The 17450-nt window shown below is 39.3% G+C and overlaps 1 protein-coding gene across 2 annotated transcripts in view; it reads right to left on the bottom strand.

The window, feature by feature from the left end:
* Window positions 1-385: 385 nt before the first annotated feature.
* The window catches only part of ltbp1 (latent transforming growth factor beta binding protein 1), a 73638-nt gene continuing 56573 nt past the window's right edge, over window positions 386-17450 (bottom strand). For both annotated transcript variants that reach the window (XM_063007580.1, XM_063007581.1), the window contains 14 exons: window positions 16962-17084; window positions 15862-15987; window positions 12311-12439; window positions 12079-12204; window positions 11642-11782; window positions 9783-9944; window positions 9573-9650; window positions 8582-8710; window positions 7271-7342; window positions 7051-7188; window positions 6777-6938; window positions 6396-6566; window positions 6153-6305; window positions 386-3416 (listed from right to left, as the gene is read on the bottom strand). In XM_063007580.1, the coding sequence (XP_062863650.1) occupies window positions 3247-3416; window positions 6153-6305; window positions 6396-6566; window positions 6777-6938; window positions 7051-7188; window positions 7271-7342; window positions 8582-8710; window positions 9573-9650; window positions 9783-9944; window positions 11642-11782; window positions 12079-12204; window positions 12311-12439; window positions 15862-15987; window positions 16962-17084 (1880 nt within the window). In that variant the 3' untranslated portion in view covers window positions 386-3246. The remainder of the gene's footprint in view (window positions 3417-6152; window positions 6306-6395; window positions 6567-6776; window positions 6939-7050; window positions 7189-7270; window positions 7343-8581; window positions 8711-9572; window positions 9651-9782; window positions 9945-11641; window positions 11783-12078; window positions 12205-12310; window positions 12440-15861; window positions 15988-16961; window positions 17085-17450) is intronic.

Below are 17450 nucleotides of genomic sequence, written 5' to 3'. Positions count from 1 at the left end.
AAAAAACTGAACAAATAAAATAAAAACTAAACAAAAAATAAAAATAAAAAAACTAAACTAAAAATTAAAATAAAAAAATAAACAAAAATAAATAAATAAAAACAAAAACTAAAAGAAAAACTAAACAAAATACTAAATAAAAATAAAATAACTAAACAAAAAAACTAAAATAAATAAAAACTAAAACTAAAAGAAAAACTAAACAAAAAGCTAAATAAAAATAAAACTAAACAAAAAACTAAAATAAATATACACAAAAACTAACATAAAACTAAACAAAACTCTACAAAAAATAAAATAAACTAAATAAAAATAAACTAAAAATAAAAACCAAATAAAAGAAAAGTGAAATATCTGTCGCAGCATGTGGAAATCTCACCGTCAGTCGTGATTTATTCAGATTTATTAATATTCGTATTTATACAATCATACAAGAGCTTTTTTAATCCATGTACAAATTATAAACACATAAAAACTTTTATTAAAATTCCTCCTTTGTTTAAATGTACAAAAAAAGAGAATAAAAATCTCACGGCTGTTTCATAGCAGCTTTGCAACCCGGCAAAAGATTCAGAAGATTCAAAAGATTCAAAAGATTCAAAAGATTCAAAAGATTTAAACGATTCAGCTTAAAAAAAACAGAAGGAGACGAGTTCAGGCACTTTGTGTTTACAAAAACAGAAAACGAGTAAAAAAGCTAAAGGCTAAAAGCTACGATCACGATTCATCTAGCGACTCTGCGTTCACGCTACAGAGCAACAATGCTACGGCTAATGTTGTTTTTTTGTATAGCAGTAAAGCTAAGCTGCTTAGCATGAACAAACGTGTAAGAACAGGGGAACAGTAAACACCCCAGCGCTGCTAATGTTTTATGTTCTGTTGCTATGCTAACCTAACTTTTTATTTTAATAAATATATAAACGTTATTTACTTCATGTTTTTCAGACGAAGTTCTAAATAATGAAATTAAAACCATAAACGCTTTCGGCTCCGAAGTTTCCAGTATTTCACTGCCATGGAAATAAACATCGAAGGTTTAAACTAGCTTACAATTACAAACAAAAAACACTAAACACCACCGTCACACAAACTGAGGATTCTGATTGGTTATTATAGACAAAGGGGCGGGACCTTAAGGCTAAAAATTAGCTGCATTGCTGGCAGTTAAAATTCCTCAAAAGGTTAGCAAAGGCAGATGATTATTACAATCATTAAATACAGTTTTATCACTTTTTAATCCTCTACAGTAGAAAAAGTCTTTCAGTATTAAAACGTTTAATAAAAATCAATTTTAGTTTTGAAGTTTAAGATGTACAGTAAGTCACCAGCTAGCCAGGAATGCTACATGCTAACTACCTCATGTTTGCTGCTTTTCTATAAGGCACAAGTTTAACATTTAATATAAATATTATTTTAAAGCTAGCTTGGTGTTTGTAGCTAACAGTGTGATTAGTGTTTTAGTGTTTGTAGCTAGCACTGTCGTTAATGCTTTAGCATTTGTAGCTAACAGTGTGATTAGTGTTTCTAAAAAATTTCTAGCTAGCACTGTGAGTAAATCTGTAGCTAACAAACAGCGACAGCTTCTTACTGTGGCTAAACCGAATAAATATGAATGTCTTGTTTATAAAACAGAATGTTAGCGTAACGTGAACGCTGAGTCAGTGCTAATCTAACATTTCTGAAAATATAATGAGCACAAACTGTTCTTATTTTCTGATCAGGAACATATAAAAATATTCTCTTATATTCTAGATTTTAGGTTTTTTGTTCTTGCTTTGCTTTGTGAGGATTTAGGGTTATAAACAAATATATAATAATAATAATAACAATAAAATTAATAATAATAATAATAAATGTGCTAAGAAGGGGGAACACAATGTAGCATAATAATATCGGCGTGGCCACCTCCAAACATTTCATGTTCATAAAAAGGAATCATTTTATTAAAAATAAATCCTGATCTGTTCAGAACACAGCGATAGCGCTTCTTATATCTAACTCGACCACTTCATTAGGAACATTATGATGATGACTGAATGACCTGAGGCTAACTGTGTTAGCTTAGTAAGGCGGGGACAGCGATTACGTAATCGTCTAAATCAGGGGTTCCTGATACGTTGATCACGATCAGCCAGTCGATTACAACAGGTCGACGTGTTCAACATGAAATGCGGCCGCTGTTTCTTTACTTTGCTGTTTGTTACCTAAAGCGCCGCTAATCTAGAACGTTTTCATTCATCAGTAGCCAGTTTGCGCCACAAACCCGCACTGTTAGTGTAGATGAGAGGCGACCGAGCACAAAGAAACCAAAACGCTTGGATTCAAGTGGGAACACAGAGGCAGAGACGCTGTTTCATTCATATTCTCACATCTGAACCCTCAATCTGACATTCAGATGAAGTCGAGCGCCTCTGCTGGACAGTTTTGGAACTTGCTGGTGGAGGAAAAATATCCAAACACGAGAAAATGATCCACATATTTAACAGCAGTTTTGGATCGACCTGCTTGTGTGAATCAGCTTTTTCGACATGAATATAATGACGTGTAAATATGGATCCATCCTTGGACGCTGTTTGAGAATCAGTATCAGCAGCTACTGTCCAGATACATGAACCTGACCGACACCCTTCAGTACAAATCATCAGAATGAGGTCAGTGTGAAGCTGTGAAGCTGAATATCAGTACAGGAACTTATAGTAGATCTGAAGCCGCTGAAGTGTGGGCACCCCTGGTCTAAATTATTTCAGACAGACCCAAGATGGACTAAAGCGTTCCTAATAAAGTGGCCGGTTAGTGGGACATTCTGGTAATATCATGACTTGTCGATACACTTCCACAATAATCACAATGTTCTGGTCGGATATCGATGCGTTCCTGTGAGGTTCTGAACCCAGGATGAATAAAGAAAAGCCACAGAGTATAAAAACACACGCTGGACTGAGAGGAGACGACGGCAAATAAAAACTCAGATTATTAATATTTATAAAACGATAAAATAAAAGATTCGTGGCTGATGGATGATCCCCCAGCGTCCAGTCACTCGGGTTTGTCACATAAAATCCTTCTGATGGCAGAATAAAACACAGTTCATCTTCATCTCAAGTCTGTGTGTGTGTGTGTGTGTGTGTGTGTGTGTGTGTGTGTGTGTGTGTGTGTGGAATACAGTGCAGAGTATACGGGCTTAGATTAAATAAGTGTAGTGTCTATGTAGTGTGTGCTGTGTGTGTTGATGGCGCCCCCTGCGGGTCACTGTGTGTTAGTGTCAGTGCTGGGCACGCTGGGTACACAGTAGTTGGGTTGATGGGATGGTGTGTACCCGGGTAAACACTGGCACCGGTACGATCCCGGTGTGTTGATGCATTTAGCGTTTCTGCACAGAGACATTCTGCTGTTCAGCTCCGAGCACTCGTTCACATCTGAAACAATAAAATCAGAATAAAGCATTTATATTTATTATCTTTATATTTATTATCTTTATATTTAATATCTTTATATTTATCTTTATATTTATTATCTTTATATTTATTATCTTTATATTTATTATCTTTATATTTATTATCTTTATATTTATCTTTATATTTATTATCTTTATATTTATCTTTATATTTATTATCTTTATATTTATCTTTATATTTATTATCTTTATATTTATTATCTTTATATTTATTATATTTATATTATTATCTTTATATTTATTATCTTTATATTTATCTTTATATTTATTTATCTTTATATTTATCTTTATATATATTATGTTTATATTTATTATCTTTATATTTATTATCTTTATATTTATTATATTTATATTATTATCTTTATATTTATTATCTTTATATTTATCTTTATATTTATTTATCTTTATATTTATCTTTATATATATTATGTTTATATTTATTATCTTTATATGTATTTATCTTTATATTTATCTTCATATTTATTTATCTTTATATTTATCTTTATATATATTATGTTTATATTTATTATCTTTATATTTATTATCTTTATATTTATTATATTTATATTATTATCTTTATATTTATTATCTTTATATTTATCTTTATATTTATTTATCTTTATATTTATCTTTATATATATTATGTTTATATTTATTATCTTTATATGTATTTATCTTTATATTTATTATCTTTATATTTATTATCTTTATATTTATTATCTCTGTATTAATTATATTTATATTAATTACCTTTATATTTATTATCTTTATATTTATTATCTTTATATTTATTTAACTTTATATTTATTTAACTTTATATTTATCTTTATATTTATTTATCTTTATATTTATCTTTATATATATTATGCTTATATTTATTATCTTTATATTTATTTATCTTTATATTAATTATCTTTATATTTATTATCTTTATATTTATTATCTTTATAATAATTATATTTATATTTATTATCTTTATATTAATTACATTTATATTATTTATCTTTATATTTATTATCTTTATATTTATTTATCTTCATATTTATTCATTTTCTACACGTCACAAAGATTTAGATTAAACACACTGACTCGGTACTGACTCATGATTGACTTGTTACTGAATTATTACTAATTCATTATTAAATTGTTATTGACTTACTATGAACTTGTTACTGACTCGTTTTGAAATTGTTACTGACTCCTTATTGACTCCTTATTGACTCGTTACTAAATTATTATTCATTCATTATTAAATTCACTCATTTTTAAGTAATTACTGACTTTCTATGAACTAATTTGCTTGTTAATAATTGATTAGTAACTCATTATTGAGACGTTACTTATTACTGACTAGTTATGAACTCATTATTGACTCATTATTGACTCGTTACTGAATTATTATTAATTCATTATTAACTTGTTACTGATTCATTTTGAAATTATTGACTCATTATTGACTCGTTACTGAATTATTATTAATTATTATGAAATTGTTTTGAAATTGTTATTGACTCATTATTGACTCATTACTGAATTATTATTAATTATTATGAAATCGTTTTGAAATTGTTATTGACTCATGACTGACTCGTTACTGATTCATTTTTGAGTCGTTACTCATTATTGACTCGTTACTGAATTGTTATTAATCATTATGAAATCGTTACTGATTAGTTATTGACTTAATTATTGTTACTCCTTATTGACTCGTTTCTGAATAATTTGTAATTAATTATTGACTTGTTATTGACTCATTATAACCACTGACTTGTTATGAACTTGTTACTTGTTTGTTAATAATTGATTAGTGACTCACTATTGACTCGTTACTTGTTACTGACTCATTACTGACTCATTCATTCATTTTCACTAATTACTGACTTGTTATGAACTCATTATTGACTCATTATTGACTCGCTACCGATTCATTTTTTGACTCGTCACTCCATATTGACTCGTTACTGAATTATTATTAATTCATTATTGAATTGTTATTGACTAATTATGAACTCGTTATTAACTTGTAATGAACTTATTTGCTTGTTACAAATTGATTAGTGACTCATTATTGACTCGTTACTTGTTACTGACTCATTACTGACTCATTCATTATTACTTATTACTGACTCAATATAAAATCCTCATTGACTCGTTACTGAATTATTAATCATTATGAAATCGTTATTGATTAGTTATTGACTTGATATATTACTGATTCATTTTTGACTTGTCACTGAATTATTTTTTAATTCATTAATCAATTGTAATTGACTCGTGAAAGTTATTGACTCATTAACTTGTAACTGATTCGTTTGAAATCGTTATTGACTCATTACTGATTCTGACAGTCTCATGACTGACTCGTTACTGAATCATTTTATATTGTTATTGACTCATAATTAACTTGTTATTGAATTATTATTAATTATTATGAAAATCATTATTGATTAGTTATTTACTCAATACTGACTCATTATTAACTTGTTACTGACTTAATATAAAGTCATTATTGACTCATGATTGACTCGGGGGTCCAGGGTGTGTGTTCTTTACACCATGATCCATCAGTCTTAGATAGAAACGGTTCTGATACGGATGGACGGATGGTGCTGTGCTGCCTTTTGGGTGTTTGATATGGCCGAAAGTATGTGGACACCCTTATGACCCAGTGTAGTGTGATTATAGGGCGTGTCCTCACCGACGCAGGCCATCCTGGACATGTCGAGCGTGTATCCGTCGAAACAGTCGCAGGTGAACCCCTTCGGTACCCTCACGCACCGCCCGTTCTCACAGCCGTTTAGCACCCCGCACTCCTCCGCTCGCAGTCCCTCGAACGTCGCCGCTCCACCTGCTAACAACACGAGCAAGCGGCGGTCGTACGTCAGCGAGCTACAGCGGGACGGCGGCTACCGTCCTGAAACAGCATCTGGGTGCCACTTACCGTCGGAGTCTTCGTAGTCCTCGTAGAACGGCGGGACAGGGTGCAGAGTCTGTGGGTCGTACTCCGGGTCCACCTCGTACGTGTGAACGGGTCCGGCCACCAAAGCGTCATGACCGTACGGCCTCCTGACCGAGCCGACGCCCCGAGTGTTACACATGGAGGCGTAGTCATCTACAGAGAGACAGAAACGAGGTGAGATCTTGAAGGAACCAGTGGTGTGGCGAGTCATGTCCCTCTGCACTGCCTGGTCTGGCCAGCAGAGGGAGCATGGAGGCGCGGTTGCACCTCATGAGTTCCTCTATATATCACGGCACCTCCCTGTCATCCCCACACCCCCCACCTCTTCCCGGATTGTTCCTTGGCATGAAATGTCGTTATTACCTGAGTGTTTGGATGGGCACAGGGCGCAGCTCATGCCCCAGGCCTCTCCGTACAGGCAGCAGCACTCGGTGAAGGTGGTTTGTTTCCCGCTCAGGGGGTTGGTGCAGGTCATGGAGGGCGACACCCTCTCCCAACAAATATCCTCACTCGGCCCTCGGTGCTCTGAAACACCAACAAACACCAAAACAAAAAGAACATGGTGGTGTTTAGCCTGAGTGACCAGGTGTAGGGTTTAGGGTGTGGTGTGCAGGGGGGTGGGGGGGGGGGGTTGTACCTGCCACCTCGTGGTAAACGCAGCGTTTTTTGGTGTGGTCCAGCTCCATGGGAGGGGTGCAGAAACACAAGTAGGACCCGTGGGTATTTAAACACTGCCCCCCCACACAGTTCGACTCGTCCAAACACTCGTCCGTATCTGCGGGGGAAAAGAAGCGGTTCAGATTATCACCACATCATTTCCTCGGGTGCCCCCCCCCCTTCTTCCCACCCCCACGTACCCGAGGCTGCCGCGGCACCGGCGCTGTTCCTGCTGGGCTGCTGGATGTGGTGAGAATCTGCAGTAGCTCCGCCTACAACGTCCAGAAACATCCATAACTCAACCAATAGAAACACAACATGGTCAAAAGTTTTGGGACGCTGCAATACTGTTTGCTGTGCTGGGGTGTAGGGTGTAGGATTAGGGTGTAGGGTTTAGGATCAGGGTGTAGGGTGTAGGATTAGGGTGTAGGGTGTAGGATTTAGGATCAGGGTGTAGGGTTTAGGACTGAGGATTAGGGTGTAGGGTGTAGGATTTAGGATTAGGGTGTAGGATTAAGGATCAGGGTTGTAGGATGTAGGATTTAGGATTAGGGTGTAGGATTTAGGATCAGGGTGTAGGGTGTAGGATTTAGGATCAGGGTGTAGGGTGTAGGATTTAGGATTAGGGTGTAGGATTAAGGATCAGGGTGTAGGGTGTAGAATTTAGGATCAGGGTGTAGGACTTAGAATAAGGGTGTAGGATTAAGGATCAGGGTGTAGGATGTAGGATTTAGGATTAGGGTGTAGGATTTGGAATCAGGGTGTAGGGTGTAGGATTTAGGATTAGGGTGTAGGATTAAGGATCAGGGTGTATGGTGTAGGACTTAGAATAAGGGTGTAGGATTAAGGATCAGGGTGTAGGATGTAGGATTTAAGATTAGGGTGTAGGATTTAGGATCAGGGTGTAGGGTGTAGAATTTAGGATCAGGGTGTAGGGTGTAGGATTTAGGATTAGGGTGTAGGATTTAGGATCAGGGTGTAGGGTGTAGGATTTAGGATCAAGGTGTAGGATGTAGGATCAGGGTGTAGGATTTAGGATTTAGGATCAGGGTGTAGGGTGTAGGATTTAGGATCAGGGTGTAGGATGTAGGATCAGGGTGTAGGATGTAGGATCAGGGTGTAGGGTGTATGATTTAGAATCAGGGTGTAGGGTGTAAGATGTAGGATCAGGGTGTAGGGTGTATGATTTAGAATCAGGGTGTAGGGTGTAGGATGTAGGATCAGGGTGTAGGGTGTATGATTTAGAATCAGGGTGTAGGGTGTAGGATGTAGGATCAGGGTGTAGGGTGTAGGATTTAGAATCAGGGTGTAGGGTGTAGGATGTAGGATCAGGGTGTAGGGTGTAGGATTTAGAATCAGGGTGTAGGGTGTAGGATGTAGGATCAGGGTGTAGGGTGTGTGTTGCCGGGAAAAGAAGCGGATCAGTTGTTGATGCTGATCCGGCTGAAGCAGATCCAGGTGACGAAGCTCCTACCATTCGCTGAGAGGAAGCGAGGTTGAGAAGCACTCACCTACACAGCGCAGCTTCAGCTCGTCGTAGTAAAATCCAGCTTTGCAGTAACACTCGTAACCACCGGTCGTATCGAAGCAGAAACCGTCCTTACAGATCTCATCCTTAAAGAGGGAACACTCGTCTGCATCTAACACACACACACACACACACACACACACACACACACACCCCCCACACACACACACACCCCCCCCCCCCCCCCCCCCCCCCCCCACACACACACACACACACACACACACACACACACACACACACACACTTAAAAACCAAGAAAAGCTCCAGCCCCACTCAACAGCTCTGGGATGAACCAGAACATCGACTGATCGATCAGCGCCCAGCCGTACAAATGCTGTAGTTTTTGTACTATTGAACGGGCACAAATCCCCACAGGCACACTGTGATACAAAGACTTGTGAGACGCTTCTCAGAAGAGCGGCGTCTCACCATAGAATATGACGTCACACCACAGGACATAACGTCACACTGCACGACACATCGCACTATAGGATGTGACGTCACACCACAGGACATGACGTCACACCGCAGGGCATGACGTCACACCACAGGGCATGACGTTACACCGTAGGACATGACGTCACATCTCAGGACACGACATCACACCATAGGATGTCACACTGCAGGTTGTGACATCACATCGCAGGTCATGACATCACATCGCAGGTCATGACATCACATCGCAGGACATGATGTCACACCACAGGATGGCGCTTCATTTACTGGGATCATTACTGTAGGATCTCGTTCATTTTTAACCTTATAGTGCAAAATAAACTAAATCTGTATAAAATAATAAAGCCAAAATCATTTAGAAACACGTCTAGCTCTCACTGATTTATTTTATACATTATTATTTTTACTTTTCAGTTTTATTACCATCACATCGCAGGAGATTTTGCATGTTCACCATTCAATAAAGAAACTAATAAAACACGTCTACAGTTACTAGAGTATAACGCCAGCGTTCAGACCTTTGTAGCTATCGACGGCAGCAGCGTCTCCGTTCGGGACGTTCCCTTGACCTGCCGGACACATCTGAGAGAACTGATCTGTAAAAGAATAAATAATAATATAATATATAAACACAGACAGGAACAACATCCAGCTGATTTATTATACAGCAGAGGAAAATCCTGGTCTCTGATTGGTCGACATTTATGCATAAATTCCTACTATCGTACCTGTGCCCTGTACTGGACAGGGGAAGACCTCACAGTTGTCGCCCCACCCTGCTCCGAGGGTACAGCAGCACTCCTCCTTGGTCACGCTGCTCGCCAACACGTTATCACACAGGTTCTCGTCGCTCAGGTTGTAGTAACACTCCTTCCTCTCTGTGGAGGAGGCTGCACACAAACATCATAACTCAAACATGTGAGGATAAACAGCGGTCATGAAGCTGTCTCCGGGTGTCTCCGGGTGTCTCCGGGTGTTTCAGGGGTACAGCGTTTCTCACTTCAATTCCTGAGCTGTCACATTTAATTCAGCTCTCATTTATCACTGCAGCCTCTCTCCTCTGTGTTATCAGGATCAGCCGATTCTGAGAAATGGTGAGAATCAGAATCAGCTTCTCCCAGAGTCTAAAACGCTTCTGGTTTAAAATAAAGCTTAACGTGGTTTAATGTAGTAAAAGAAGGAGACAGGAGCACTAAACTTCTCTTCATTATTACTGCTCATAAGTTCCTCCACTAATCACATTCCTCACTCGCTGTTTTACTACAATAAATCACGGTAAGTTTTGTTCACAGACACTAAAGCGGTTTTGTCACTTCTCGTGTGAATGTGCCGGTGCTGAGGGGAATACGGTATTCCAATATCAAGCATCTCCACCATTAAGAAGCGTCTGGAAACAATAAAGAAGTAAAACTAAAGTGCAGCTTTTATTGTATTTTTATTGATGTGTAACTGTTAGTAATTGTATTTCAGTGTGTTTATATTATATTTGTGTTATTTTCAGTGTTTAAGTGTCAAAAACAACCTCATTATTTTACATGAGACTAAAATATCTGCAGCTCCATGGGACCATGGACGCATTAACAGGTTCCCCAAACATCCTTATGGCAAAAAAATACCTCGAAACTCAACGTCTTTAAAACTCAACACCACTCCCAGAACCCACTGAGGTCGAGTTTCAAGGTACAGCTGTAGTTTTAAAAATATAAAAGTGAATTGAAAGTTGTACCGCATTTGAACACTAGATGTCGCCATAAACCAGCATAAACAATCCGTACCTTCATTCCCCTCATAAGAGCTCCTTTATTTACATTTACATTACAGTATACAGTCTGAGCAATTGATGGTCAAGGGCCTTGTGCAAGGGCCCAGCAGTGGCAACCTGGCAGTGGTGGGGTTTGAACCAGCAACCTTCTGATTACTAGTCCAGTACCTTAACCGCTAGGCTACAACTGCCCTAATTTCTTATATATACACACACACGTGTACAGTACAATTATTATTGTTTTTATTTTTCATATATCCTAGCTTGTTTGGGGCACGGGGCCCCTGGAGCTGACAAGATTGAAAGCCTCGCTCAAGGGCCCAAACAGTGGCTGCATAGCAGAGCCAGGATTCAAACCAACAACCTTCTGTTTGTCCCAAAACTCAAAACATGAATGATGTTACACCTACATGAACGTTCCTGAACGTCTGTATAGACACGGTGCACTCAGAGTTCAGAGGGAAGTGGGTATGTTTCATTTCTAAATCTGGCCCCCAACAAGAAGAGTTTGGACCCCCGCGGTCAGAGAGAGACACACTAAGCTCCTCCAGATCATCCACCCCTAGTGCAGGAGCCTTGTACCGCAGCCATGACTTTCCCACCTTTTCCCTCTTATACAGTCTCCGGCCATCATTGCGGTTACTTACAGTCACAGGGAGAACATACCAAACTGCACAGAAAGGACCCGGGCCACCACTGTGCAGGTGAAAAAAAGCGGTCGTCCTCACGCATGAGACGGCAGTAAAGGTCGGATTACAGATCAGGTGATGGGATATGACTAAATTAAGAGATGGTTTTGGGGGGGGGGGGGGGGGGGTGTTGTACCTTTCAGTGCAGGTAAGCACTTGGCGGTCATCCGGTTGAACTCGAGTCCCTCGCCGGGACAAACACACAGGAACAAACCGGGCGTGTTCACACACTCGGCCTCACCGCACACGTCGCTCAGCAGCTCACACTCGTTCAGATCTGAGAGGGAGAGACAAGAAATAAATAAAGAATTCGGATACATACGGAGATCAGTATCGCGCACGGAGAGTCACACTTTATCCCCGTCTATGTGCAGCACCGTCGATCAGCCAGCAGAGGGCGTAATCACAGCAGTTATGAGGAATCCCCTCCGCCAGATTGTGTGTGTGTGTGTGTGTGTATATGTATTGTGTATGTGATGTGTGTTGGCTGATTGATGGTGCTGCACAGAGACCCTCTGAGACGGTACTCACTACCGGGTTCCAAACCAAACCTCCAGAAGCGCCTCCACTCACCCAGGCAGCCACGCCCGTCGTGAGAGTCCTGATACCCTGGATCACACTGACAGAGGAACGATCCCACCGTGTTCTGACACACACCGTTCCTGCACACACTCCTGTTCAGAGCGCACTCGTCCACGTCTGCACACACACACACACACACACACACTGTATTAACACTGCAGTGAGAGTCTACCGTCAGTGTGTGTGTGTGTGTGTGTGTGTGTGTGTGTGTGCGTGCGCACACCTTCACACTTGGGTGGATCCTGTACCCAGGTGTATCCAGGTTCACAGATGAAGTGATACGATCCCACGGTGTTCACACACTCCACACTGTGCTCCTTCATCTGGGGTTCCTCCACACACTCGTCCACGTCTACACACACACACACACACACACATACATTATATCATAATCATACACATACACACACACACATTACATCATAATCATACACACACACACACACACACACACATTACATCATAATCCTACACACACACACACTACATCATAATCATACACACACACACACATTACATCATAATCATACACACACACAACAGACCGAGACAGATCACACACACACATTACATCATAATCATACACACACACACACACATATTACATCATAATCATACACACACACACACACATTACATCATAATCATACACACACACACACACACACACTACATCATAATCATACACAACAAACATCCATTCATAATCATACACACACACACACATACACAACATACACACACTACCATCATACACACACACACACACACACATTACATCATAATCATACACACACACACACATTACATCATAATCATACACACACACACACATTACATCATAATCATAACACCACACACACACATACATCATAATCAATCTACACACACACACATTACATCATAATCATACCCACACACACACACACATTACACATACACCCCACACCAACACATAACACACACACCACACACACAACACACCACACACACACATACATCACACACACACACACACACACATCACATACATCATACACACACACCCCCCACACCCACACACACAACACAACATCCACAACACACACCCACACACATACCACATAATCATCACACACCCACACACACACATACCAACCAACACACACACACACCCCATACATCATAACAACACACACACCCCCATACATCATAATCATACACACACCACACACTACCCACACCATAACCACACACACACACACACACACACACACATTACAACATAAACACACACACACACACTACAACATCACATACAGCAACCACACACCCACATCACACACATTCACATCATCAATCACACACACATCACACTCAACAGACTCCTCAGCTGGTCCACACACTCGTCACATCTACACACACACACACACACACACACATTACATCATACATACATACACACACACACATACATTACACACATCATACACACATACATTACACACATCATAATCATACACACACACACATACATTACACACATCATACACACACACACACACATTACATCATAATCATACACACACACACACATTACATCATAATCATACACACACACACACACACACACACACACATTACATCATAATCATATACACACACACACACACACACACACACACATTACATCATAATCATACACACACACACTCCACACTGTGCTCCTTCAGCTGGGGGTCCCTCCACACACTCGTCCACATCTACACACACACACACACACATACATTACACACATCATAATCATACACACACACACATCATACACACACACACACACACACACACACACACACATACATTACACACATCATAATCATACACACTACACACATCATACACACACAATACAAATTACACATCATACACACACATTTACACACATCATACACACACAATACAAACTACACACACAATACAAACTACACACACAATACAAATTACACACACAATACAAATTACACATACACACACAATACAAACTACACACACAATACAAACTACACACAATACAAATTACACACACACAATACAAATTACACATACACACACAATACAAACTACACACACACAATACAAATTACACACACAATACAAACTACACACATCATACACACACAATACAAATTACACATCATACACACACATTCACACACATCATACACACACAATACAAACTACACACACAATACAAACTACACACATCATACACACACAATACAAATTACACATCATACACACACATTCACACACATCATACACACACAATACAAACTACACACACAATACAAACTACACACATCATACACACACAATACAAATTACACATCATACACACACATTCACACACATCATACACACACAATACAAACTACACACACAATACAAATCACACAATCATACACACACACAATACAAATTACACACATACACACACAATACAAATTACACACAATCATACACACACACAATACAAATTACACACATACACACACAATACAAATTACACACATCATACACACACAATACAAACTACACACACAATACAAATTACACACACAATACAAATTACACACATAATCATACACACACACAATACAAATTACACACACAATACAAATTACACATACACACACAATACAAACTACACACACAATACAAACTACACACATCATACACACACAATACAAATTACACATCATACACACACATTCACACACATCATACACACACAATACAAACTACACACACAATACAAATCACACAATCATACACACACACAATACAAATTACACACATACACACACAATACAAATTACACACAATCATACACACACACAATACAAATTACACACATACACACACAATACAAATTACACACATCATACACACACAATACAAACTACACACACAATACAAATTACACACACAATACAAATTACACACATAATCATACACACACACAATACAAATTACACACACAATACAAACTACACACACAATACAAATTACACACATAATCATACACACACACAATACAAATTACACACACAATACAAACTACACACACAATACAAATTACACACATAATCATACACACACACACACACACAATACAAATTACACACATAATCATACACACACACACACAATACAAATTACACACATAATCATACACACACACACACACAATACAAATTACACACATAATCATACACACACACACACACACAATACAAATTACACACATCACACACGCACTCTTTTAAAGCACTGCTTTGACAGTCCAGTGAACATCTGGGTTAGTAAATACACTGTAGTGCCAAAAGTATTTGGACGCCTGACCATGACCTTCTCAGCCAGAACAACAGCCGTTCTTCTGAGAAGCTTCTCACAAGACTTTGTAGTGTGTCTGTGGGAATTTGTGCCCATTCAGTCAAAAGCTGACAGCGTGTACGGCTGGACTAAATACAACTGATTGATCAGTCAGTGTTCCGGTTCATCCCAGAGCTGCTGAGTGGGGCTGAGCAGGGATGCAGAATGCTGGATTTTGGTAGAGACATGCTGGAACAGGAGCGGTCCTTCCCTAAACAATTGCTGCTGTGTATGATTGGTTTATTACACCTGTTAGTAACTGTCGTGGATGAAACACATCAGTTCGGTCATTAGAAGGGGTGTCCCGATACTTTTGTCCATATAGTGTATAATGTGTGTGTGTGTGTGTGTGTGTGTTACCTTGACAGCGGGTACCGTTGACCTGTCTGTACCCGGGGGGGCAGTTACAGTGATACGATCCGATGTTGTTAACACACTGACCCACACCGTCACACAACCCTGAGAAGCTCTGACACTCATCCACATCTACACACACACACACACACACACACACACACACACACACACACACACACACAGATGAGAGCAGTTGGTGAAGGACTGTGATGATGAGGGTGATGCTGGTGTGGTGCTGGAGGTGACCCTTGACCCGGTTCCTTGTGTTTGATGATTAGAACCCAGTAGAACCTTTCATCTAGAGTTTGTGTAGAATTGAGATCTGGGGTGCTCTGTGTGTGTGTGTGTGTGTGTGTGTGTGTGTGTGCGCAGGGTCAAAGAGAAAATTTAATATTAATTCAGAAGGATCAGATGTTTAATTACATTATAATCAACCAATCATTAATCACTCACCGCTTATTAATCAATAGATCACAGTTAATATCAACAGTGTGTGTGTGTGTGTGTATATGTATCACTGTAATTATGTGTGTGTGTTACTCTGTGTGTATTACTAGATATATGTGTGTTACAGTGTGTGTGTATAACTGTGTTTATTACAGTGTGTGTATTATTGTGTGTCTATTAGTGTGTGTGTGTGTGTGTGTGTATCACTGTAATTATGTGTGTGTTAATCTGTGTATGTGTATTACTGAACATTACAGTGTGTTTATTACAGTGTGTGTGTGTGTGTGTGTGTGTGTGTGTGTTTGTATTGGTGTGTGACTGTTACTGTGTGTGTTACAGTGTGTATGTGTGTGTGTTTATTACAGTGTGTCTGTGTTTATTACTGTTTGTGCCTTATAGTGTGTGCTTGTGTGTATTACTGCATGAGTGTGTATGTTACAGGGTGTGTGTGTGTGTGTGTGTGTGTGTGTTAATCTGTGTATGTGTATTATTGACCATTACAGTGTGTTTATTACAGTGTGTGTAAGTGTGTGTGTTACAGTGTGTGTTTTACTGCGTGTATGTGTGTGTTAGTGTTTGTTACTGTGTGTGTGTGTGTGGGTATGCATTACTGTGTGTGTAGTGTGTGGTGTGTGTGTGTGTGTGTGTGTGTGTACCATCACACTGCTCTCGTGACTCAGACAGGGTGAAGCCGGTCTCACAGTTACAGATGAACGAGCCCTCTGTGTTTTGGCAGTGACCCCTCGTACACACACTCTCATCCTGGCACTCATCCACATCTGTAACACACACACACAAACACACACACACACATTAACACACACACACACACACACACACACATACAATTAAAGAAAGTTCAACGTTCTTCAGTTGTGCAGGTGTACTGTGGGACATTAACTGTGCAGGTGTGTGTAGGACGTTACCTGTGCAAATGTGTGTGGGACGTTACCTGTGCAGGTGTGTTGTGGAACGTTACCTGTGCAGGTGTGTGTTGAACGTTACCTGTGCAGGTGTGTGTGGGACGTTACCTGTGCAGGTGTGTAGGGCGTTACCTGTGCATGTGTGTGTAGGACGTTACCTGTGCAAATGTGTGTGGGACGTCACCTGTGCAAGTGTGTTGTGAATGTTACCTGTGCAGGTGT

The sequence above is a fragment of the Trichomycterus rosablanca genome, chromosome 13, assembly GCF_030014385.1.
Source record: "Trichomycterus rosablanca isolate fTriRos1 chromosome 13, fTriRos1.hap1, whole genome shotgun sequence".
Lineage (NCBI taxonomy): Eukaryota > Metazoa > Chordata > Actinopteri > Siluriformes > Trichomycteridae > Trichomycterus > Trichomycterus rosablanca.
This window is presented reverse-complemented; position numbering and strand designations above follow the sequence as displayed.